This window comes from Hippocampus guttulatus, chromosome 16 (assembly GCF_054856545.1).
Source record: "Hippocampus guttulatus isolate MCC_2025c chromosome 16, RoL_Hgut_1.0, whole genome shotgun sequence".
NCBI classification, from domain to species: domain Eukaryota; kingdom Metazoa; phylum Chordata; class Actinopteri; order Syngnathiformes; family Syngnathidae; genus Hippocampus; species Hippocampus guttulatus.
Window position 1 is genome coordinate 9,722,705 of NC_141276.1, and position 27,070 is coordinate 9,749,774.

General features: G+C 44.6%; 1 protein-coding gene across 1 annotated transcript; it reads right to left on the reverse strand.

Annotated features, from left to right (window-relative positions):
- Nucleotides 1-169: 169 nt before the first annotated feature.
- Nucleotides 170-26,128, reverse strand: LOC147193020 (xylosyltransferase 1-like). The gene is made up of 11 exons (XM_086133345.1): nt 25,815-26,128; nt 18,502-18,910; nt 15,686-15,861; nt 15,415-15,617; nt 13,855-13,935; nt 13,549-13,765; nt 13,067-13,243; nt 11,620-11,888; nt 10,467-10,662; nt 9,966-10,302; nt 170-1,792 (listed from the first exon to the last, which is right to left on the reverse strand). The coding sequence occupies exons 1-11, from the start codon at nt 26,082-26,084 to the stop codon at nt 1,464-1,466; spliced, it is 2,664 nt and encodes an 887-aa protein (XP_085989471.1). The 5' UTR covers nt 26,085-26,128; the 3' UTR covers nt 170-1,463.
- Between the last annotated feature and the right edge of the window lie 942 nt (nt 26,129-27,070).

Consider the following 27,070-nt stretch of genomic DNA (forward strand, 5'->3'; position numbering starts at 1 on the left):
GTCTTCACATTTTTTTTTTTTGGGATGAGTTTCAACATTTTAGAACCACATTTAATCATGTTCAAATGTGGTTTTCATCACAAATGTTCAAGGTCAACATGGCAGCAATAGGCTTCCGCAAATATATAACTTAAAAATACAAAAACAAACAAAAAAAAAAGAGACAGTATTTTCTTCGTCGGGGTTGTTTGTTTATTTTGTTGCCAAAGTTGCGATTTGAAGGCGTCTGTCCATGTGGAATACAAAAGGCACCAGCAAGTGTCGACAAAGAGCAGCGACCAAAAAAAAAAGAAAGTATTTTCAGTTCATGACAAATATGCAACATACTTAAATAAACATTTGTATGAATTTCTCATTTTAAATACACAAGTCCAAAAATGTGAGGCAGCTTGAAATCTCACAGTGTTCACCTTTCAGTCACCATTTTCTACTTTTGAAATTTTCTAACATTTTCTACTGGTCTTTGTCAATCTTTTTTTTTTTTTTCCCCCCCCCCAAGAATGAGTCTCACAAGGGACTCCTTTGAGGCACGCTGCAATGAAACGTTCCGTGCTTGCCATGGTAATAGCAAATAAATACTTCGTCAATACATTCCAACATAAATCAATAAATATCTTTGCGTCTATCTTGTGCCTACCTGAGCACCGGCTGCTCTTTGGGGGCCCAACACCGGAAAGTGCCCACATCCACACCCTCACACACACACATACAATAATCGAGTGACGTCACTCTCGGCAAAACAGAGGCAGGAAGTGAGCAGTCATCCCGTCAAAAGCGCCGTTTCGCTTTTTACGTCATTCAGCCAAATCAGGATGGAGAAAATCATTTGTGCTTTCATTTTAATCTTTAAAATTGCCAACAGTGCATTTGAATTCCAATGTTTTATTCTGTCTTTAATTGTAATAAACCAACTAATGAGTACCACATTGTTACATATAAAATTGTTTATTTTGCCTGTTTTCTGCTGATTCGCCAATCATGAGATATGAATTAATTAAAACTATCAATTAGCAATTCTGCTCATGGAAAATTGCGGCATTGAAAATTTGTGCTTTGATATAATCCTTATTGACTTCATAAAATTAAAGAATATGAGTTAGAATATAAAACTACCAATGAAATATCGAATTATCCTTTGTATTCTATTATTGAGAATGAATAAAATATTAACAATAAATTATGTAAGAACATGATCATATTACAGCAAATCACAATTAAATGAGATCAATGAATAACAAATACATTTATAAATTACAAAATGCATCTGAATGAATATTTTAGGATTATTTGTGATATTAAATGACTTAATATGAAAATGAATTCATGAATAAATAATGGTGAACAATGTCAGTGGGAGGACAAATCCACCCAGATCATCGAAATGCAAAACCTTTTCAGCACTCGAGTGCAGACAGTGAAGGCGCGTGGACCTTCAAAATAAAAGTACACAAAGGCTCCTGGGGCTACCTGATGCGTCCGTCGGGCCTTGCGGGCCCCAATTGGGATTTGGGATCGGGGCTGTCCGAGCTCCAGGCGGTGCGGCGGCAGCGAGGTAGGATGGGGCAAGCGGTGGGGGCGGGGCCGGCGGAACACACGCCGGCCGCTGCCCAGAAGCCAGCCAGGAGGCGATCCAGCCAGCGGCATAGCGGCGCCCCAGTCAGGCTGGCGTTGGCCTCCGCTTCCTCCACCGCGGCCAAGCTGAGCGGCAGACGCAGCACCGGGTTCAGCCCGTGAAAGCTCTGCTCCATGTACGACCGACCCAACGGACCGCAGTGTGTCACACGAGCCTCCTCTGCACACATACAAAAACAAGATCACATCACCAAGATACTCAACATCCGGGCATAAAACAGTCTGAAGCCTAGGAAGTCCAAGTCGGACCAAATCTGACTTGGAAACCCAAAGTGTTCATGACCTCCCTGGTAGTCAAATGGTTAGTGCGTCAACTTTGAGGTGGAGGGTTCGAATCCGGCTCCGGCTTTCCTGTGCGTTCTCAAAAACATGCATAGCTATCCGTTTTATGATCCTCTTCCCCGCACAATTATTCGCGCTCACACTCACACTGAGGACCAATACAGAGTATTCATTCCCTGTCTGGTCGTCGACTGGTGAGTGTGTTTCCCGCGCTGTAGAGGTGCAGGGCTCAATTCTGGCCTTCCTGTGCATTCTCAAAAATGTGTGTGGCCAACCATTTTCTGATCCTCTTCTCCGCAGAATGATTCGCTCACACTCAAACCAAGGAACAATGCACAAAACGCCTGGTCATTTTTTCCAGCGAAAAACTGCTTACTATACATGTTGGGGTTTTTTTGGCCAAAAAAGCCTACGACACGGTTGGGGGTATTTTGGGCCAAAACGCCTTACTACATGGTCGTTTCTTTGGGGCCAAAACGCCTTACGATACATGGTCGTTATTTTTGGCCCAAAACGCCTTACTATACTGTACATGGTCATTTTTTTCGGCCCAAAATGCCTTACTGTACATGGTTGTTTTTTCCGGCCCAAAACGCCTTACTATACATGGTCGGGTTTTTTGGCCAAAAACGCCTTACGATACATGGTAATTTTTTTCGGCTCAAAACGCCTTACTATACATGGTCGTTTTTTTGGCCAAAAGCGCCTTACTACACATGGTCGTTTTTTTCGGATAAAAACGCCTTACTATACATGGTCCTTTTTTTCGTCCAAAAACGCCTTATGATACATGGTGGGTTTTTTCGGCCAAAAACGCCTTGCTATATACATGGTCGTTTTATTGGGCTAAAAACGCCTTACTATACATGGCCGTTTTTTTCCGGCCAAAAATGCCTGACTATGCATGGTCTTTTTTTTCGACCAAAAATGCCTGACTATGCATGGTCGTTTTTTTCGGCCAAAAAAGCCTGACTATACATGCTCGTTTTTTTCAGCTAAAAACGCCTTTGTATACATGGTCGTTTTTTTGGTCCAAAACGCCTTACTATACATGGCCGTTTTTTTCTGGCCAAAAATGCCTGACAATGCATGGTCGTTTTTTTCGGCCAAAAATGCCTGACTATGCATGGTCGTTTTTTTCGGCCAAAAAAGCCTTACTATACATGCTTGTTTTTTTCCGCTCAAAAACGCCTTATTATATATACTGTCGTTTTTTTCGGCTCAAAAACGCCTTACTATACTATGTCGTTTTTTTCGGGCCAAAAACCTTACTATACTATGTCGTTTTTTTCGGGCCAAAAGCGCCTTACTGTACATGGTGGTTTTTTTCGGCCAAAAACGCCTTACTATACATGGTGGTTTTTTTCGGCCAAAAACGCCTTACTATACATGGTGGTTTTTTTCGGCCAAAAACGCCTGACTATACATGGTCGGGTTTTTTTGGTCCAAAACGCCTGACTATACATGCTCGTTTTTTTACGGCCAAAAAAGCCTTACTATGCATGGTTGTTTGTTTCAGCTAAAAACGCCTTACGATACATGGTCGGTTTTTTCCGGCCAAAAACGCATGACTATACATAGTCATTTTTTTCGGCCAAAAATGCCTGACTATGCATGGTCATTTTTTTTGGCCAAAAAAGCCTTACTATACTATGTCGTTTTTTTTCGGCTCAAAAACGCCTTACTATACTATGTCGTTTTTTTCGGCTCAAAAACGCCTTACTATACTATGTCGTTTTTTTCGGCTCAAAAACGCCTTACTATAGTTTTATTTCGGCTCAAAAACGCCTTACTATACTATGTCGTTTTTTTCGGGCCAAAAACGCCTTACTATACTATGTCGTTTTTTTCGGCTCAAAAACAGCTTACTATACTATGTCGTTTTTTTCGGGCCAAAAACGCCTTACTATACTATGTCGTTTTTTTCGGGCCAAAAACACCTTACTATACTATATCGGTTTTTTCGGCTCAAAAACGCCTTACTATACTATGTCGTTTTTTTCGGGCCAAAAACGCCTTACTATATACTATGTCGTTTTTTTCGGGCCAAAATCGCCTTACTACATGGTGGTTTTTTTCGGCCAAAAACGCCTTACTATACATGGTCGTTTTTATGGGCTAAAAATGCCTTACCATACATGGTTGTTTGTTTCAGCTAAAAACGCCTTACTATACATGGTTGTTTGTTTCAGCTAAAAACGCCTTACTATACATGGTTGGTTTTTTTCGGCCAAAAACGCCTTACTATACATGATCGGTTTTTTTTCCGGCCAAAAACGCCTTACTATACATGGTTGTTTTTTCGGCCAAAAATGCCTTACTGGACATGGTTGTTTTTTTTCGGCCAAAAACGCCTGACTATACATGGTCGTTTTTTTGGGCTGAAAATGCCTTACCATACATGGTTGTTTGTTTCAGCTAAAAACGCCTTACTATACATGGTTGTTTTTTTCGGCCAAAAACGCCTTTCTTTATATGGTCGTTTTTTTCAGCCAAAAACGCCTTACTATACATGGTCGTTTTTTTCAGCCAAAAACGGCTTACTATACATGATCGTTTTTTTTTTCGGCCAAAAATGCCTTACTGGACATGGTTGTTTTTTTCGGCCAAAAACGCCTGACTATACATGGTCGTTATTTTTGACTAAAAACACCTTACTATATACATGGTTGTTTTTTTGGGCTGTAAAAAATGCCTTACAATACATGGTCGTTTTTGTTGTTGTTGTTGTGAAAAATGCCTTACGATACTTAAAAAAACAATACAAAAAAGGCCTCACTATCCATGCGCTCACATTTTAAAAAAACGGTCTTATATAGGGACAATGTAAAGAGTTCATGACTTGCCCGGTAGTCGAACGGTTAGTGCGTCTGCATTGCGCTGTGGAGGGTGGGGGTTCGAATCCAGCTCCAACCTTCCTCTGTGTTTGCGAAAATTTGTAAGACCATTCTTTTTCTGATCCTCTTTTCACATGGCTATTCAGGCTCACACTCACACCGATGGACAATCCAAAGTGTCTGTTCAATACCTGGCAGGTAATCGAGTGGTTAGTGCGTTGCTGTTGCGCTGCAGAGGTGCAGGGTTCGATTCCCTTACATTTTTGGAGGGGGGATAAAAACGCCATAATATACTGTACATGGTCGTTTTTTTGGGCCAAAAACACCTTACTATACATTGTCGTTTTTTTCCGGCAAAAACGCCTGAATATACAGTACATGGTTGGGTTTTTCGGCCAAAAACGCCTTCCTGTACATGGTCGTTTTTTTCGGCCAAAAACACATTATTACTATACATGGTCGTTTTTTTCAGCCAAAAACGCCTTACTGTACTTGGTCGTTTTTTTCGGCCAAAAATGCTTTCCTATACATGGTAGTTTTTTTCGGGCCAAAAACTTCTTACTATACTATGTCGTTTTTTTTCGGGCCAAAAACGCCTTACTATAGTTTTTTTCGGCTCAAAAACGCCTTACTATACGATGTCGTTTTTTTCGGGCCAAAAACGCCTTACTATGTCGTTTTCTTCGGGCCAAAAACGCCTTACTATATACTGTCGTTTTTTTCGGCTCAAAAACGCCTTACTATATATACTATGTCGTTTTTTTCGGGCCAAAAACGCCTGACTATACATGGTCGTTTTTTTGGGCTGAAAATGCCTTACCATACATGGTTGTTTGTTTCAGCTAAAAACGCCTTACTATACATGGTCGGTTTTTTGTGGCCAAAAACGCCTTTCTTTACATGGTCGTTTTTTTCAGCCAAAAACGCCTTACTATGTCGTTTTCTTCGGGCCAAAAACGCCTTACGATACTATGTCGTTTTTTTCGGCTCAAAAATGCCTTACTATACTATGTCGTTTTTTTCGGGCCAAAAACGCCTGACTATACATGGTCGTTTTTTTGGGCTGAAAATGCCTTACCATACATGGTTGTTTGTTTCAGCTAAAAACGCCTTACTATACATGGTCGGTTTTTTGTGGCCAAAAACGCCTTTCTTTACATGGTCGTTTTTTTCAGCCAAAAACGCCTTTCTATACATGGTCATTTTTTTCGGCCAAAAACGGCTTACTATACATGGTCGTTATTTTTGACTAAAAACACCTTACTATACATGGCTGTTTTTTTGGGCTGTAAAAAATGCCTTACAATACATGGTTGTTTTTGTTGTTGTTGTTGTGAAAAATGCCTTACGATACTTAAAAAAACAATACAAAAAAGGCCTCATTCTCCATGCGCTCACATTTAAAAAAAACGGTCTTATATAGGGACAATGTAAAGAGTTCATGACTTGCCCGGTAGTCGAACGGTCAGTGCGTCTGCATTGCGCTGTGGAGGTTGGGGGTTCGAATCCAGCTCCAACCTTCCTCTGCGTTTGCGAAAATATGTAAGACTATTCTTTTTCTGATGCTCTTTTCACATGGCTATTCAGGCTCACACTCACACCGATAGACAATCCAAAGTGTCTGTTCAATACCTGGCAGGTAATCGAGTGGTTAGTGCGTTGCTGTTGCGCTGCAGAGGTGCAGGGTTCGATTCCCTTACATTTTTGGAGGGGGGATAAAAACGCCTTAGTATACTGTACATGGTCGTTTCTTTGGGCCAAAAACACCTTACTATACATTGTCGTTTTTTTCCGGCAAAAACGCCTGAATATACAGTACATGGTTGGGTTTTTCGGCCAAAAACGCCTTCCTGTACATGGTCGTTTTTTTCGGCCAAAAACACATTATTACTATACATGGTCGTTTTTTTCAGCCAAAAACGCCTTACTGTACTTGGTCGTTTTTTTTCGGCCAAAAATGCTTTCCTATACATGGTAGTTTTTTTCGGGCCAAAAACTTCTTACTATACTATGGCGGTTTTTTTCGGGCCAAAAACGCCTTACTATACTATGTCGTTTTTTTCGGCTCAAAAACGCCTTACTATACTATGTCGTTTTTTTCGGCTCAAAAACGCCTTACTATACTATGTCGTTTTTTTCGGCTCAAAAACGCCTTACTATATATACTATGTCGTTTTTTTCGGGCCAAAAACGCCTTACTATATACTATGTCGTTTTTTTCGGCTCAAAAACGCCTTACTATATATACTATGTCGTTTTTTTCGGCTCAAAAACGCCTTACTATATACTATGTCGTTTTTTTCGGCTCAAAAATGCCTTACTATACTATGTCGTTTTTTTCGGGCCAAAAACGCCTTACTATATATACTATGTCATTTTTTTCGGCTCAAAAACGCCTTACTATACTATGTCGTTTTTTTCGGGCCAAAAACGCCTTACTATACTATGTCGTTTTTTTCGGCTCAAAAACGCCTTACTATTCGATGTCGTTTTTTTCGGCTCAAAAACGCCTTACTACTATGTCGTTTTTTTCGGCTCAAAAACGCCTTACTATACTATATCGTTTTTTTCGGCTCAAAAACGCCTTACTACTATGTTGTTTTTTTCGGGGCAAAAACGCCTGACTATACTATATCGTTTTTTTCGGCTCAAAAACGCCTGACTATACTATGTCGTTTTTTTCGGGCCAAAAACGCCTTACTATACTATGTCGTTTTTTTCGGGCCAAAAACGCCTTACTATACTGTCGTTTTTTTCGGGCCAAAAACGCCTTACTATACTATGTCGTTTTTTTCGGCTCAAAAACGCCTTACTATACTATGTCGTTTTTTTCGGCTTAAAAACGCCTTACTATACTATGTCGTTTTTTTCGGCTCAAAAACACCTTACTATACTATGTCGTTTTTTTCGGGCCAAAAATGCCTTACTGTACATGGTGGTTTTTATGGGCTAAAAATGCCTTACCATACATGGTTGTTTGTTTCAGCTAAAAACGCCTTACTATACATGGTTGTTTGTTTCAGCTAAAAACGCCTTACGATACATGGTGGGTTTTTTCGGCCAAAAAACGGCTTGCTATATACATGGTCGTTTTATTGGGCTAAAAACGCCTTACTATACATGGTCGTTTTTTTCGGCCAAAAACACATTATTACTATACATGGTCGTTTTTTTCAGCCAAAAACGCCTTACTGTACTTGGTCGTTTTTTTCGGCCAAAAATGCTTTCCTATACATGGTAGATTTTTTCGGGCCAAAAACTTCTTACTATACTATGTCGTTTTTTTCGGGCCAAAAACGCCTTACTACTATGTCGTTTTTTTCGGCTCAAAAACGCCTTACTATACTGTCGTTTTTTTCGGGCCAAAAACTTCTTACTATACTATGTCGGTTTTTTTCGGGCCAAAAACTTCTTACTATACTATGTCGTTTTTTTCGGCTCAAAAACGCCTTACTATACTGTCGTTTTTTTCGGGCCAAAAACTTCTTACTATACTATGTCGTTTTTTTCGGGCCAAAAACGCCTTACTATATATACTATGTCGTTTTTTTCGGCTTAAAAACGCCTTACTATACTATGTCGTTTTTTTCGGCTCAAAAACACCTTACTATACTATGTCGTTTTTTTCGGGCCAAAAATGCCTTACTGTACATGGTGGTTTTTATGGGCTAAAAATGCCTTACCATACATGGTTGTTTGTTTCAGCTAAAAACGCCTTACTATACATGGTTGTTTGTTTCAGCTAAAAACGCCTTACGATACATGGTGGGTTTTTTCGGCCAAAAAACGGCTTGCTATATACATGGTCGTTTTATTGGGCTAAAAACGCCTTACTATACATGGTCGTTTTTTTCGGCCAAAAACACATTATTACTATACATGGTCGTTTTTTTCAGCCAAAAACGCCTTACTGTACTTGGTCGTTTTTTTCGGCCAAAAATGCTTTCCTATACATGGTAGATTTTTTCGGGCCAAAAACTTCTTACTATACTATGTCGTTTTTTTCGGGCCAAAAACGCCTTACTATACTATGTCGTTTTTTTCGGCTCAAAAACGCCTTACTATACTGTCGTTTTTTTCGGGCCAAAAACTTCTTACTATACTATGTCGGTTTTTTTCGGGCCAAAAACTTCTTACTATACTATGTCGTTTTTTTCGGCTCAAAAACGCCTTACTATACTGTCGTTTTTTTCGGGCCAAAAACTTCTTACTATACTATGTCGTTTTTTTCGGGCCAAAAACGCCTTACTATATATACTATGTCGTTTTTTTCGGCTTAAAAACGCCTTACTATACTATGTCGTTTTTTTCGGCTCAAAAACGCCTTACTATACGATGTCATTTTTTTCGGCTCAAAAACGCCTTACTATACTATGTCGTTTTTTTCGGCCAAAAACGCCTGACTATACATGGTCGGGTTTTTTTCGGCTAAAAACGGCTTACTATACATGGTTATTTTTTTCGGTCCAAAACGCCTGACTATACATGGTCGTTTTTTGGCCAAAAACGCCATTGTCGTTTCTTTTCGGCCAAAAACGCCTTACTATATTTGGACTTTTTTTTCGGCCAAAGACGCTTTACTATACATGGTCGTTTTTTTTCAGCTCAAAACGCCTTACGAGACATGGTCGTTTTTTTTCGGCCAAAAATACCTTACTATACATGGCTTTTTTTTCGATCAAAGATGCCTTACTATACATGGTCGTTTTTTTCGGCCCAAAACACCTAACTATATATGGTAGTTTTTTTTGGCCCAAAACGCCTGACTATACATTGTCGTTTTTTTCAGCTCAAAACGCCTTAGTATACATGGTCGTTTTTTTCGGCCCAAAACACCTGACTATATATGGTCGTTTTTTGGGCCCAAAAGGCCTGACTATACATGGTTGTTTTTTTTAGCTCAAAACGCCTTCGTATACATGGTGGTTTTTTTGGCCCAAAATGCCTCACTATACATGGCCGTTTTTTTCAGCTCAAAACGCCTTACTATACATGGTCGTTTTTTTTCGGCCAAAGACGCCTTACTATACATGGTCGTTTTGTGCTGCCAAAAAAGCCTTACGATACATGGTCGTTTTTTTAAAGGTCACATCAATGGTGAAAAAAAAATTGGAAATTATTTATCTTGGTTGGTTTCGTTTTGTTTAGTTATTTATTTTTGACTCGCCTTCGACCAGGGGTGTGTCGACTTGTGCGCTGTCTTTGCATTCTGACCTTCTGTAATCGGCCGCCTGCGGCGGAACTCTAGAGGGGCGATGAGAAAGTGCGTCTGTCCAAGTGGACTCCAGCGGTTGAGGACCCGGAGGGTCCAGACACCAGGCCGCAGCGGCGCAGCCAGCGGAGGGCGGTAGTGAGTGACGTCAGCTGCTGCGTCCACGTGGATGTCGTAGGTGGCGGCGATCACGTTTGTGGGGTCAATCCACACCACCGTCGCTGTCAGGTTGGTCGCAGCGCGGCTCCATCGCTGCACTGCTGACACCTCGTCCTCGGGGCCCAGCGGGCTCCCACGCCGGCGAAACATTCGCTCCTTGGGGTCCCAGTCTGCCCCCACCTGTACGCGCGCCCCACAAACACGTTAGAAGACGCCGACATTGGTTGCTGTTCAAATTAGTTTTTGGAGCATTTTTTTTGGCTTTCGTTTTTTTCGAAAGTTTTATTATTATTATTATTTTTTTAAACAAGTCGTGTGTAATTGTGTGTGTGCGCGCATGCAACCTGTATGTGCTGCAGCCGGTTGGCAGGGTTGGGGGGTTCAGCCAGGCTGAAGTGATCCTGAGGGGTCACCCAGGTCTCCAGAGTCTCCATCCGTGCAGAGGCTCGGTTGACCGCCGTGTGGCGCACCAGGTAGCCCTGGAACTGGTCCGACACGAAGTACATATGCACGGACGTGGGGTGCCCCGTCACCTCATATCTGAAACACGCACGCGGGTCTTGAGTAGTTAAGCACAAGCGCAGACTTCAGGTGATGGGAGTCATACATTTTTACAGTTGTGAAAACAGACAAGTCTTTCTTCAACACACACACACACAAACACACGCACACACACACACACACACGTACAGGAGCCACAAGTCCCACCCAAACATTAACAAGGACTACCTTGTCACTGATGAGGCCCCCAACCCAAACTCACACACACCCACACACAGAAACTGAAGGTCGATTGTGTGCCGATGTGAGCGAAAGTTAGCCAACGTAAGCTAACTTTGGCATCAGCCAACAGACACTTAAATATCCCATGACATTGAACTCACGAGCGGAGGTTGGATACCGCTGGTGAGTTAACTGTCATGGGCCATTTGAGCGTCGAGTCACTGATGCAAACGTAGCATTTTTTTACTGCAACTTTTTAAACTGCTCTCTTGGGGGAAAAAATCACTAATGAAGAGACTATTTGAAAAATTTGCAGCTTTTGAAATGTGGCTAAAAAATTCAACTCCAACTAATTTTGTGTCTCCAGTCCAAAAAAAAAAAGCATGCAAAATCGACTTGAAATTTTCAACAACCATGCTGGTCGATTTGTAAAGCACAATTCAATTGTATGGGAAAAACATTTCAAAACCATTTTTTGAGGTGGTGCCTGCTGCAAAAAGTTTGATATCACGACTTTAAATGATTCATCGCAATTAGAAACATTTCTGATGAGTGTGCCGTGAATTACTTTGTGGTTTTTCACTCTTCATTACATGGGAGGACTGTCATGCTCGTACTGCGTAACTCATGTCATGTTTTACCAGATGACATCACTGATTATAATCCTCCAGGGGAAAGGTCAACGTATACTCTGGTGGATATCGCAGCATGGGAAAGTCACTTAACAACAGACATCCCAGAAAAGGGCTGTCACCATTGGTCCGATTTTGGTACCTGCAGCTGTCATTGGCGGCGCGTCCCCGCAGTGAGGCGGCGGCTCGCTCCAGGCCCAAGCGGGCGAAGGCGTGGTAGTGGCTGAGCGCGGCGTCCGTCAGGCCGTCAGCGCTATCCGTCTCCGCCTCGTAGATGTTCTCCCAGTATGCGCTCAGGCCCGGCAGGCCCGGCGCAGGCGACCCGAACAAGTGCGCGTCCAGCTGGTTGATGATTTCCTGGCTGATGCTGGCTTCGAACTTCCTGGCGAAGAAGGTGGGACGCGGCGTTTGCTGCCCATAACAACAACGAGAAGGAGGAACTTTTAAGTGTGCAAGTCAGTGCGAGTATTTATATACCGGCCCTCGTTCAATATATTAACTAGTTCTGAAGGCTGCCGATACCAGCCACTGATACTTAAGATAAAAAAATCTTCAGTAAGTCCTCCTTGCCAGTAGTTGGCACTATACTGTGATGATTGCATCTGTGAATCATCATGTGCTTCAGAAAGATAGATCTTTGTTTACAATGATCTGTCTTTGTGCTCTATTATGGTGCTAAAGTCATATTTTAGTTAAGTTAGTTTAAAAAAAAATACAACTTTAATTTTATTATAGTACCGTTTTTCCTTTTGAATACAGGTCTTTATTAAGAAAAAAAAATACTTTTGAAGAAAAAAAACGCACCATTTTTTCTTCCCCCCTACTATTCATCTATCTACACATCACAATCACATGAAAGCTCTTCATTGGCTCAAAGATAAGCTACGCTAAGGCAATTAAATTAAGTGAATTCTCCAACTCTTAATTTTTGTTAAAAGCCAGTGTACAGGTATATTAATTTTCAAGTTTTCATCAGCGGGAGTTAAGTATCCCAGTGGCGCCCCCAATGGCAGGGAGTGGCGGCACGGGCCGTGACTGCAGTGCTAATGACGGGTTGGATGTCCGGAGGGGTCTAAAAATACAGCAGCTGCTTACTGGAACAGCTGCCAGCACGCACAGGCCTATAGCTCAGGACGCACCGCTAATTTGTCAATGCTATTCCCGGCGCGGCTGGAAAAGTGGACGGCACAACACACGCGGTCTTCGCTAGCCGCTTTTTTTTACAGGCCCAGAAATATCTGCAGATGACCATCACTTGCTATTGGCCTACATCTGGCGCTCGATAATCATTACCTTCTCATGACAACATTATGCCGTCTGAAGATAATCACTCAAATGGCCACTTCAAAGCAAAACGGCAGGCTTCCTGTATCTTGTCAGGCCCTCAAAATGACCAAATTCATCCCAAAATGCCTGTTTCAAAGTAAAACAACTGACTTCCTGTGTCTTTTCAGGTATTTTATCATAACAAATGCAAAAATTTCACCAGGATGAACACATCTGCCAAATCTGACAACTTTTGAAGTACATCAGGATTTCCCACTGTAAATGAAAGACGTGTTTGTGTGTGCGCATTACACGAGAGTTACCAAGAAGCGCGGCATGTCGGCGGGCTGGAAGTCGTTGGGCGAGCAGCCGCACCAATCCACGATGTGCTTGTACTGACATTTGCAGCCCAGCTTGCGGTTCCAGTTGGTCAGCCGCAGGTTGTTGTCCACCATGCTGCCACAGAGGGCGCTGTTCTCCAGCACCGTGTGAAAGAACGACTGCAGGGGGCAGCAGAGAGCGCGTGAGGTGGTCGTGTGAAGCTTGGACCGCAAACGGGTCGGTCGCCTCATTCAGCGCTTAGCATTTTGCTGGGATACGTCACTACGTCCGCTATTTTGGACGTGGCAAATTTGCCCGTTAACTAACGCAAGTCAATGGACTGGATTTCAAAAGAGCGACAACCGAAAAGTGTACAAAGTTGAATCGATTTGGCTAAGTGAAAAACAACAAACGTCACTTTCAATCAGACAATTAGAAATGTTGAAGGTTTACTGTCGGGAATCGGGCTACTCCCCAGCAATACCTCGGCAGGAAGCAGCGTGAAGGTGTAGAATCGCTTCAAGCCGGAGACCAGCTCATCAGTGGATCGCACCACGTAGTCGACGAAGGCTCGATTGAGCAAGAACCAGTCGGAGCCGCCGTCCACCGCGACGCCTTCCGGGATCTTGCGGTCACCAAGCCGCCACATGTGCGTGTCGCACTCCAGGAAGAGGCGGTCCAGGCCCTGCTTGCGAATGAAACTGACAGCACAGCTGATAAGACGACGGCCACCTCAAGGTGGTGGTGGTGGTGGTTGGGGGGGGGGGGGGGGTTCGTGGGAGTGACTCACCGGGCATTCTCGCGGCCGTGAGACTTGATGAAGTTGAGGTGACGATGTTTGGACAAGAAGGCCACCAGCTGATCGTTGGTCCTGAAGGACAACGCGGATGTGAGGTGACAGCTAATCGCAACGCACGACACACAAGGACGGGCCAATATCGCCTTTCACACCAAAATATAATTTGGGAGAGGCGCAACAACGAATCAAGTCATTGAAAACCAATCGATTAGCGAATCAATAGATGAGGACCACATCAGGAACTGAAATGTAATCAATTTACGTTGGCGCAAATTCTGCACTGGCTGCACTGCACTTTGCTTTTAGAAAAAAAAATGCTGTTCATGTTCGTAGCGCTCGAAAAATATATACAGTATATTTGGAAAAATTGTTTTGACCAAATGACTCTAATAAATCATTAAAATTGATTAGGAGGCCAGCTCTACAACGCGCGTGTGTGTGTGTGTGTGTGTGTGCGTGTGTCTTTTTTTTTTTGCAAGTGGACGGCAGCAAAAATCTGTTTGGTTGAGATGTTTTCAATGGTTTATGGCATGGTGCAGTGGTTGGCTGGAGACGAGTCTGCACTTGGTCCAGCCCTGTGCCGCTTTTGGTGTCGATCGACATGTGAATGACGTGACCAATCCGATGACCTGTTTTTGTTGTTTTTTTTTGCTGCCATAACTGCTACGAGCGAGTGACCAGTCAATATGAGTGCTGTGAATTTGTCCTCTGTACGCATGGGAGGGTACAGCGCATTTGCACATCATTTTGATCAAGTACAAACACGTAATTTCCTCTGAAAAATAAGACATTTATTTGACCGATGTGAATATTTGAATTGCTGTCATTCAAAAGGTCAAAACTGTTTCTCACTATTACATTCAAATCGAAGAAAAAAAAACAATTGATGTGCAAAACGTTGTAGCGCGTTTCCTGACATTGTCAAAGTGCCCTGAATGCACTAAGTGTGTGCGTGTGACACATGTGCCTGCCCTCCCTGAGTGTGCTTCGAGCTGTTTCATGTCACCCCAGTTGGGGCAGCTGTCAAACTCAACACACACAAAAAAAAAAAAAGAATGATGCACATCGCATCGATATATAAATACAGGCCAGGCGTCATTTTAAAAACATTGCCAGCGCTAATGCTAACGTCAGGGCAAAATCCCAAATAAAATAAGCAAAGTTAAAATAATTGTGACGATTTTTTTTTTCCTGTCACCGCCCAGCCTGACTTCATGATGTTGTTGCAATACACCGGAGGGGGCTGTGAGCTGACGAGCTGACGTTTGCATTCTTCCGCGAAAGGAGAGCGCTTATCTCGTGATCGTCTTTATATTACAGCCTCAAATTTGAAATCATGAATAACTTGAGGAAAATAAGGTCTCAAACTCAGATGTTTCAGCATGGGGGATATTTACACACAGAAAACCGGAGCGGAATTTTAAATTTTGCTTGATTGGAACCCCGCCAGTGTCTTTAGCGTTAGCAATGGGAATGTATGAAAAGGACCCACAGAGATCACATGACATGTTGGTACCCGCGAGGAAGCTGGAAGCGACCCGCCCGGCTTACCTGACAGGGTAATCGGCGGCGCTCAGGTTGACGAAGAAGTCCCAGGACCAGTCGCGCATGTCCAGGAGGTCCTCCATGGCGCGCAGGTACATGCTGAGCAGGCTGGCCCCGCCCCAGATGGTGGCCATCCTCCACGGCGTCACGCGCACGTTGGCGTACTGGCCGGCGAGCAGCGTCACCTCGCGGTGCAGGAAGTCCGACCTCTGAGGGGGCAACATGGCCGTCAGGTCATAGCGTGTGTGGTGCGTGGGTGCGTGCGTACGTGCGCCACCTGGTCCACGTGGATGTAGTAGAAGTGCGCCGTGTGGTATATGGCTTTGAAGAGGCGGTGGAACTGTCGCGAGGCGCGCCCGTGCACCACCAGCACGAAGGCCAGACGCACTGGAGACCCCGGCGCCCGGTCGGATGCCTCCTCCTCATCCCATTGGACGTTCACACTCACTTTACCTGTCAGGGGGGGAGGAGTCAGTCGGTCATCGCTGATTTGGCAGCTTTCCAAAAAGCTTCCTGCATTAATGTCTATTATTCACTCTAAGAGTCAAACATTTTTTGGATGAATTCGGTTCATTCAAATGTATTTGAATTTATTTTGATTCACCTTTCTGATTAAATCCACGACATATTTACTTCTATTCATGAAGAAAATAAATAGTACGGAGCCAAAGTTGATTAACTTTGGCGATGGCTCGAATTAAGCATGAAAATGACTCATTTACTGCAGTCATGAAATATTTCATTAAATGGTGTGTTCCCCCCCCCCCCCCACCATTGGCTGCAATGTTTGTTCATCAGTGTCGCTCGCATCACGTGACTGCAGTGGGCTTCCAGGGCGTGCACGGAGTTTGAGGTATCGTCACCACTAACTACAGGTTGGACCACTATGGGGAAGGTCCCTCCGCCCCCCGCTGCACCCCCCCCCCCCCAGGGCGGGCAGCCAATTCAACCTCCCCAGCTCCACCCAGCCACCACCGCCACCTCTGCCGCCTGTCCATCAAAGTCATGTCAAAGCCGAGGCTCCCACCCTGCCGGCTGCCTAAGAGTGGGATTGTTGGGGAATGGGGGTGGGTATTCTGGTTTTGGCTTTGGGTGGGGCCTGAGATTAAAAAAAAAAAAAAAAAAAAGCGCTGGGCTGACATGGAAGTCATTAGTCAGCACATCCCAGAATAAGCGTGTGCCTGATGAGGGTGTAATTATGCCGGAGGAGCTCACATGCGCTCGTTCGGCTTTTCCGTTCGGACAAAGGACACGGCCGCACGGGGTGGGGGTGGGGGCATGCCCCCAACACAAAACGACAGAGACATGCTGCCGTTGGGTTATTTGTTGAGCTCCTCATCTGCCGACAGACAGCCTTGTGCGAGGCTCACTAAGGACTGGTCGCCAGTCAATGTCAGGGAACACAGGGATGGACTTGTTTAATGTCCCCCCCCCCTCCCGCCCCAAAAATTTCCATCCATCCATCTATTGATCCATTTTCGGATCCGCTTATCCTCACGAGGATCGTGGGGTGTGTTGGAGCCTTTCCCAGCTGTTTTCGGGCAGTTCACCCTGAATTGGGTGAGAAAGCAGCTATGATTTAAGAGGTACCAACTTATTCCAAAAACTCAAAACAAGAACAAACATCAAGCAAAGAAGTGTATCTATCAAAGGTGTTAATCTGTGGAATAATCTCGAAACGGACCTGAAAATGAGTAAATCGCTTGCTGAGTTCAAAAACAAATTCAAAAAAATAGTACAAACAACCTACATCAATCAGAGTTAAAATGATAAATTCAAAACATTAAATATAATGATAAATCAGAACTAAGTTGATAAATAGAGAAAGGTATATAAATATCCATTATGAATACAAGAGAAAATTGACACAAGAGTGTCAGGGTGTGGAAGTATATAATCCCGATACAAACCAAAAGTTGTAAAAATATCACGGTTAAGGGTAAAGTATGAGCCTTAATGGAGACTTCTTTCTTCTTACTTTTTTCTTTTCTGATTGATATAAAAATGATTTATTAGATACAATCACATAACGGGGTAGGACTAGATAAGTTTTTTACTTCTTCCTACTCCCTTGAACATAATAACTGTGTTGAATGAAGATTGATTTCTTTCTTTTTACTTTTTTTTATCTACCTTATTTTCTGTCAAATTATTACTGTATATATGTTTTATGTTCAATAAACAAAGAAACAAACAAACACTTGGGTGCCAGCCAATCGCAGGGCACACACAGACGACGCGCTCACAATCATACCAAGGGACAATTTAGAGTGTTCCGTTAACCTGCCACGCATGTTTTTGGAATGTGGGAGGAAAGCGGAGCACCCGCAGAAATCCCACGCAGGCACGTGGAGAACATGCAAACTCTACACAAGAAAGCCGGAGCTGGAATCAAACCCTGCACCTTTGCAATTTGAGGCCGACATGCGAACCAGTCGACCACACGGCTGCCCCCCAAATTTTGTTAGATTTTTTATTTTTTTTTTTGGTGGGGTGGGGTGGGAAATTCTGAAAAAAAATTCTTAGTTTTGTTTTTGTGGGGGAGCAAACTCCTGTTTTTGGTGGAATATGTAATGAGGTTTATCAGCGTTTTTTTTGTAGAACGTTTTGGGTTTACAAAAGTATACACAATAGGATATAGGCGGATTTGTGCTATTCACAGGCCAGCCTGTTTCCTGTCACCCGCAAATGGCGGGCTCCCACCGAGTCGTTTTCAGTTGTAATATCGCCATTCACATCTAGATGGCGGACATGGTTTGCAGCGGGTGCATTTGGCTCGCAGTAAGCGATAGAATCGATTTTCCAAATCTGCTCCTGGTCTATAAATCACGGAACAGTGAGAGTCCTGAACACCTTCAATTAATGCTCGGCAGATTCGGATAAATTATTGGATCACAGAGGTCAAAAACCACCATGGTGGCGCAGCATTTAGTTGTTATGCTGTACTCAGGCTGCCAACACAGGTGACATCAGCCATGAATACTTTGAAAACTTTGCTATTTTTCTCCCCATTGCTTTGATGAATGTCTTTCTATTGAAATCAATTTCCCAGTCAGTAATTTGAAAGCTACTTTGTGTGTGTGCTGTTCTCACCCTGCAGGGGGCAGTACGTTGGCAATTTAGCAGGCATGAGAAGGTTGTCCTTGTGGCGGCAGTAGACATCGGCAATCCGCTGACGACACTCGCGGCTTTTGGCCCGCGACAGCGCCGAGATGACTTCCTTGCTTCCCATCTCGCAATCTGACGCCGGCGACGGGGCGGCAGATGTTGTCTGCGCCGTCCGCGGTCGGCCACCCACTCCCACCCGAGGGAGCGCGACCGCACGCTGCGCTGCTTTTGCCGGCACGTTTTGCGCTTTGGTGTCGGCGCGCCGGCGCTGCGAGCGCTCTGCGGGGTGCCCGCCGTCCACGTGCTCCAAGTCTTTGGGGACCGAGTTCTCGTTGTTGTTGCTGTCGGGGGACGGATGTCGCTTCTCTTTGGGCCGGTGCGTGCGGTAAGCGTCCTGCAGGGGGACACAGAACTTCTCAGTTTGTTTCATTTCTGAATCCACTTGAAGGAAAGCAGGTTATGTTGATTTGGTAGGTCAAACATTTCATGGGCCAATGTGACCTTGTTTAAGCATTCCAAAAAAAATAATAATAATTTTATGATTTTTTTTATTTATTTATGTGTTTCTTTGGCTACTCGAAAATTCCAGAAATACGTTGAATAATATTTTGAACAAACTGGATCTACAGAACTCAGATATCTTCAATACCTTCCTGCACAACAATAATAGACGACCTTTGACCCCAGCTTTGCAGGTGTCACGGAGGTGCACTCAATAATGACCAACTTTCGCCACATGTGGGTGCGCGCTAAACCACGTGACTTCGGGGTCTATTTTCATCCCCCACATGGTGCATCATCTGCCTTGAGTGTCGGTCAGCGTGTTCAGGACAACATGCGTGACACGCGCACGCACACGCATGCACACGCACGAGGGGCGTGTCCGCCACGGGCCTCGACACCTGCGCCGCACGCGAGCATTCATTAAGTCAAGTGCAACCTCAGCTCGATGGAATAGCGGGTAGGGCAGAGAAAAGAACGTGGAGAAGGTCTGCCTCACAGTCCAGAGGTTCTGGGTTCGAATCTGCCATCTGGTTTACATCTGTGAGGTTCGCAGGTTTTTCGTTTCACATTACAAAAGCATGTTGGCTGATATATTTTCAAGCTGGCGTCAGGTCAATGTCCTCAGTTTGCAAGATGGCGCCGCTTCGTCATACGCTGCCCCCGCTGGTCGGAGGCCAACACTAACACACACACACACACACACACACACACACACACACACACAAAGCGCCTTAAGTGAGAACAGTCGGGACATTGACGTCGGTTGAGATGTTTGGCTCAAAAACGTTTCAGCCACAGCGGCCTCGGCGCCGGGTTTGCACGACTCCAATCAGCATCTCACACAGACGCGCACTCTCGCACGCAAAATAGAGCAGGCGAGGAGAAAGATTATGTACTGCAATTAATTAATAAATTTTATTTTATTTTTTAATCACAGACAGATGAGCCAGCTCGTTCATAGATAAGATTTTAAAAAGTTCATATGTTGCTGTTGTGACTTATGTCTTTTCAGGGTCAGGGGTCACCAAAAACAGACAACTCGAACCCTATCGATGACGTGGACGTGCCTATTCGATTTTCAGGAGATGGGCATCGAAGAAGGTCTCGGCCAGCTTGTCAAATCCAGTTTGGTGACATATGTCGAGTGTCACGGATGATTGACGGCATCCGATAAAAAGCTTTACTGTAATCTGATTGCCATGGATCAATCATTGCACGTTTTTTTTTCCTCTTCCCACCTCCACAAATCAATGACACGGAAAATACTGAATTTTATCTTATTGCTCCGTAGCAAAACTTTTTCCTGGTTAAGTGACGTGAGCGTCAGCTAAACTCGACACGCCGACATGATAAAACACAAAGCGGCATTATGAAAAATTGTTGTGAGGAGAATAGATGATAATCCCGCCGTAATCCCGGCTCATCCGTCTAGTGGGAAAGCATCTTCTTCTTCTTCATCCTCGTTTTAGACGTCCATTTAGCTTTCGGATCACTTTGCGGCCATCTGGACGGCTTTTACTGTCTAAACCAGGACTGGCATAACTTGCAGGTATTTATTTATTTGTTTGTTTGTTTGTTTGTTTGTTTGTTTAACCCGACAAATAGATCAGCTCATGATACGTAAAGCAAAAAATATATATATAAACTATAGACGCCAATAGGATCAATTTCAATGTGTCATATTTCATTATTACAGTTAATAAACAAACCAGTTATTTGCGCCTCTGAACTTTAACCGCAGCTGTAACAAAAAGGTTGGACTAAACGAAAACCCGGAGTGAACGAGATTGTGGTATTTTTGCAGATCCCATCAATGACGTCACTGATCGATCTGCAAATTATGACATTACAATTTATCGGGCGTAAAATGCAAAATATCTGCCAATGTGATCCAGCTGATGAGATCTGGGTCGAGTCAAGACACGGCAGTCAAAGATGTTCTGATTGGTCAACGGGGACGAGCATGCACATTTAATTTTTCTTTTTGTTGTTGCTGAGATGACAACAACAGGACTCGCTTTTGAAATTGGCATGGGGCGGGGTCGTTTTAAGCGTCATAAACAACTTTGGTCAATGTCAGGGCATTGATGGACAAACAATGGAATGGTCGAATATCAATGTCAAGGCCCACGTGCGAACAAGAATTTGTTGACGTTGATGTGAGAAGACTGCGATCTCTGAAAAGTTCTTTAGTCATCCACATGTTGTGGCAACTGGTCCCTGCAGGAACCCTGTGGCGCCCGGTCCACTGTTGCCGTGATGACGCAATCCATAAATGTGCCCGGTGATAGGTCGGCGAGCGGGTGGTGGGCGGTGGGAAGATCCTGAGAGCGCAAAACAAAGGCCAGAGAAGAATGATCGGTCCATGGGGTAGGTAAGTGCCATGCTTGGCCGGGGGCGCTGTCACCGAGACGACCGAGAAACAGCTTCAAGTGACCTTTCATGACGTCACTCGTCACGCAAATTGTGGTCTTTGCCTTGGAATGATGACTCTGACCTTATGGGGCCACTTTCAATTAACTATAGGCCTGTTTTAAATTTCCTGTTTATTGCGAAAATTCTTGAAAAAAGTCGTAGCGCAACCACTTCATGACTACATGGCCGCTAACAACCAATTTGAACCATGTCAGTCAGGGTTTTAAGGCCCACCAATCTACTGAAACGGCCCTTGCTAAAGTGACCAATCATCTTCTCCTAGCTATGGACTCCGACACTCGAGGACCCACCGTGTCATTTATGGTAATACGATTTCTGACTTTTGTAAGGTTATATGTGTAGTTCCACAGGGTTCGGTACTTGACCCTCTCCTGCTCAGCATTTAGATGCTTCTGCTCGGTGACATAATATATAAAAATAACATTAGTTTTCACTATTATGTTGATGATACCCCTCTATATATGCCGTAAGAGAAATACTAACTGGCGCAGTTGCTGTAATCTCGATAAAACTGAGATGATGATTATTGGCCCTGCTCGGCACCTATTCTAAGGACATTAGTCTCAGCCTCGATAAATGTGCTATTACTCAAAGTGATTCAGCCAAAATTCTCGGTGTTCTATTTGTCACCTGGTTCCTGCCTGTCCGTCACAACAGAGCAGGTGAGGAACCAACTGAGGAAGATGAATGTGAGGAAGGCAGCAGGTCCAGACAAGATCAGTTCCCGGCTCCTCAGGACCTGCTCTGACCAGCTGTGTGACATTGTCCAGCACATGTTCAACCTGAGCCTGAAGCTGGGCAGAACTCCACAGCTGTGGAAAACTTCGTGCCTGGTCCCAGTGCCCAAGACCCCCCACCCTAAAGAGCTGAACAGCTACAGACCGGTGGCGCTGACGTCTCATCTGATGAAGACGCTGGAGAGACTCGTCCTCGCCCACCTTCGACCGCTGGTGAGCCCGGCACTGGACCCGCTGCAGTTTGCCTATCAGCCTGGCATCGGCGTGGAAGACGCCATTATCTACCTCCTCCACTCAGTGCTGTCACACTTGGAGAAGGCTGGGAGCACTGTGAGAATCATGTTCTTTGATTTCTCCAGTGCCTTCAACACCATCCAGCCCAACTTGCTGGGAGGCAAACTGCAGAACGCCGGAACGGACCACCATCTCACAGCATGGATCACAGACTACCTCACAAATCGGCCGCAGTACGTGAGGTTGCAGAGCTGTGAGTCGGACAGGCTTCTCTGCAGCACTGGAGCGCCGCAGGGGACTGTTCTGGCTCCATTCCTGTTCATCCTCTACACCTCGGACTTCAGACACGCCACTCCAAACTGCCACCTTCAGAAGTTCTCCGATGACTCTGCGATTGTTGGCCTCATTACAGAGGGGGACGATCGGGAGTACAGGGGAATGACGAAGGACTTTGTGGACTGGTGCCAGCAGAATCTCCTCCAGACCAACCCTAGGAAAACTAAGGAGTTGGTTGTGGATTTCTGCAGGAAACAGTCCTCACCAGCACCGATGAACATCCAGGGTATGGACATAGACAGGGTGACCTCCTACAAGTACCTAGGTGTTCTTCTGAACAACAAACTGGACTGGTCTACAAACACGGACATGCTGATTAGGAAAGGACAGAGCCGACTCTTCCTACTCAGGAAACTGAGGTCTTTTGGGGTTCAGGGGTCGCTCCTTAAGACTTTCTATAACTCGGTGGTGGCCTCGGCCATCCATTATGGCATTGTCTGCTGGTCAGGCCGCATCTCAGCCCGGGACAGAAAGAGACTGGAGCGACTGGTCAGGAAGGCCAGTTCTGTCCTGGGCTGCTCCCTTGACACTCTGGAGGAGGTGGGCAACAGAAGGATGCTAACTAAGCTAAAAGCTATGATGGACCGTGCCTCCCACCCTCTCCAGCCCGCCCTGACAGCACTAGGTAGCTCCTTCAGCCAGAGACTGTTACACCCGCGCTGCAAGAAGGAGAGATACCGACGCTCGTTCCTACCAACTGCTGTCAGGCTGCTGAATAAAAAATAGCAACAATAATATTATTAATAATAATTAAATGATGTGGAAAACAACTGTAAATAGCACTGCGATTTATCCATTTTGTATTTATATTGCACTTAATTGAACGGTGTTTGTTTGTTTTTTCTTCTTTCTGCCTACATTCTTGCTGCTGGAGGCTGTAAATTTCCCCAGTGTGGGACAAATAAAGGATATCTTATCTTATCTTATCTTGAGTCAACTCATCAAAACCTAGTAACTTTTGATTTAATGCAATGACAAAAAAATTGTGAACAAAGACATTTCTTCCACTCTCATTCAGAGGATGATTTGCCATTGTGTCAAACAGCCACAGTATAGTGTCAACTACTCCATAGAAGGGCTTACTCAAAATCCCATTTTTCTTAACCCAAGTATCGGTGGCTGGTATCAGCGGCCTCGATGAACACCCAATACCTCCAAATCAGGCAGCTATCGGCCCAAAACCGATACCCAATATCATTACTCACCCATTCCTACAATAGACAAACAACAGGCTGATCATCAGTCAGGGTACAAACAGACAAACAAGAGAGTGGTCGCCAGACTCGCAACACATTGTCAGGGCACACATAGAAAAAAACAGTGGACTGGTCACCACATCAAATCAGACCCAGGGCATATAGAGAAACAATGGACTGGTCGCCAGTCAATTCTAGTACACAGAGAGACTAACAATGACTGGTCGCCAGACACTTAAATGGCACATGGAGACAAAGAACGTCTCGGCGTAACAGCACTGAATGAATCTTACATGTCAACACCAGGGAAAAAAAAGCACCTGAGGCCAGAACCACTCACCTGTGAGGCAGACGCACTAATCACTAGCGCAACGTGCCGCCCAAGTCAACCGCATGATACAAATTGTATGTTTCAAAGGCCTCCAAGAAATCCCAACCGCACTTGACATTTACGGCCCTTCGACGACAAATGGGCGTCATGTTCATCTCTTGGCTGAGCAGCTCACAAAGCATCATGGGAAATTGGCCATACTTTTAAGGACCACGTGTGCACCATTTTGTTTGATTCACCGGTAGAGCCTACGTGCTTTTCACCCCCCTCACCTCAAACTTCAGACGGCCGCCGTGTCTCGCCTGCCACGCTTTTACAAGTCACATCAGTCACACACACACACACACACACACACACACACACACACACACACACACACACACACACACACACACACACACACACACACACACACGCACACGCACACACAAAGGGAAGATGAGAGGGAACGGGCTGAAGCGTAATGACAGGATGTCAAAAGAGATGGCAGCTCCACCCTCGCCTTCTTCACCAAAACCAAACAAGAAGCAACGACGCAAAACCGCAAGACTTCACTCTTCACCTGGGAGGGACTCCCGGGCGCACTGGGAAATCCTCCAGTTTGACTTTCAACCCGCCAGCTTAATGCTAACGCACAATGTAAAGCACCATTGAGGAGCTAACTAAAATTAGCATCTCCACGATATTCTACTCGTTAGAAAGACAATAATGATATCACTAAATCACATTAAAATAATTAAATCTTTTTTTTTCGTTGTTACCAAAACATGTCTATTTATAACAATATAAAAGCCTAGTAACTTTCCGAACACCGAACAATGAATTTAACATCAACTTTCCAAAAATGCTTCACCACCTTGCTTGATAATTTTTTTTTTTAATTAACGTTACAATGGATTGTCACTATCAAATATTTTTAGTAATATGCCAACATTTTAGTTTGCATTGATGCAGGGGTGTCCAAATACGGCCCTCAAGGGCTGCTTTCCGCCATTTTTTAGATTAGGGGTGCCCAAGTTCGGTCCCCGAGACCCCGTATCAAGCCAGTTTTAGATGTTTCCTTCCTCCAATGCACCTCACTCAAATGATCAAGATCTATCATCCTCCTTGCTTTCTAATGAGCTGATCGTTTGAATCAGATGTGTTGGCCAGGGGAGACATCTAAAACAAAACTCGCTTGACAAAATTGATGATTATAGTTTTTTTCAGTAACTTAAGTATCCATTCCAAGAACGAAAACATTTCCAGAAAAAAAATGCTGATTTATGCCAATCGGCTATCATTTGAATGTCTTAAATCGCCATTTACGCCTGTCATGGTGTGTTAATGAAGCATTTTCCAACCGACGAATGGGCTCTCCTTCAAGCTGATGCCACGTTAAATTGCTTCTTTTCTGACTGGACTTCAGCTCGCTAGTTGCAGATGCCAAAGCACACATGTAGCTGACACGCGTCCAAACACACACACGCGCACACACACACGTTCATCCATCCATCCAGCCACATGGACAAAGAGCGGACTTACGACTCGGAGCTTGTCCCTCCCGGCGGCCTTTGACAATTCACTTCTCCGATGCAGTCCGCTCCTGTGCAGCTGCCCGTCGGCTTTTTCGGGGATGACGGCTCGCTTCTCGCGGCCGTTTCGCTCCCCCCCGGACGAGTTGTCCAGGTTGTTGAAGTTCCACACCAGCAGAGTCTGGATGAGCAGCACGGCCAGCGCGGCGGCCGCCACCGCCGACCGGGAGCGGAGGCGGAGGCTGAGGACCAGCCTGCGCGGACACGCGTGAGCCTTCATGGCCGCCTGGACGCCGCTTCAAGAGCGGCTGCTGCCGGCTGGGACGACTGGGGGACGACCGGGGAGGAGGGGAGGGATTTTGGCACAGGGGGGGAAAGAGGAGAGCGCGTCAGGCGAATGCCCTCGCGTGGCCGCCAGAGTCAAGTGCTCTCGAACGGTTCCAGTAACTTGCACCACTTATCTCATGCACGCATGTTCACGTCAGTAGCGGTGCATTCACAGTTTGTTCTTCCTTTGGCCGCGCTGACAAATGAGGCAGGTCGTGTGTAAATTTCTTCAGGCACAAGTCCCAAAAACCCTAAGCAGTGCTTTGAGTGAGCACTTCTCAATTTTAGCTTCAAGCCCACATAGTACCCTCTCTTGGATTTTGTCTTGTACTTTGCCATACGACTCCTCTCGTAATTCGGATACCTCAATTTAGAAAAAAAATATACAACAGGATTTTTTTTTCCGCATGCGCTAAATTTATTTGCCGTGTGCGCCAACATGGACGCAGTAATCATACTTGTAACGTAACACGCTAACTTCAAAATAAAAACCCTCCAAATAATACACTGTCGAAAATGGCCTAACTGTGCTTTTATTTTGAAGTTCGCTTGCGTGCTCGTGTGACAGCTAGCCTGACTTACCTTCTCGACATTTTGGTTACCTTATCACAGCTGTGCCATGACAGAGTTCCTTGCTCATCATCAGTATAACGGCGAAACGAAATCTTATTCAATTACTGATTTAGGACGCTAAGAAACCGCAAGTTAATTACGGCGCCATTCTATGATACGAAACTGTCAGCGCTAATGAGAGTGGAAACATTGAAATCTCGGCGCTGAGTACACTTGAGGTGCATTCAAATGCAGTCGGACATGTCCAAATCGGTCAGATAAAATGCAGTTATTTATTAATTAATTCTATTCTGATTTTCTATATTCTTTCCATCCATTATCTGAACCGTTTTATCCTCACGAGGGTCGCGGACGTGCTGGAGCCTA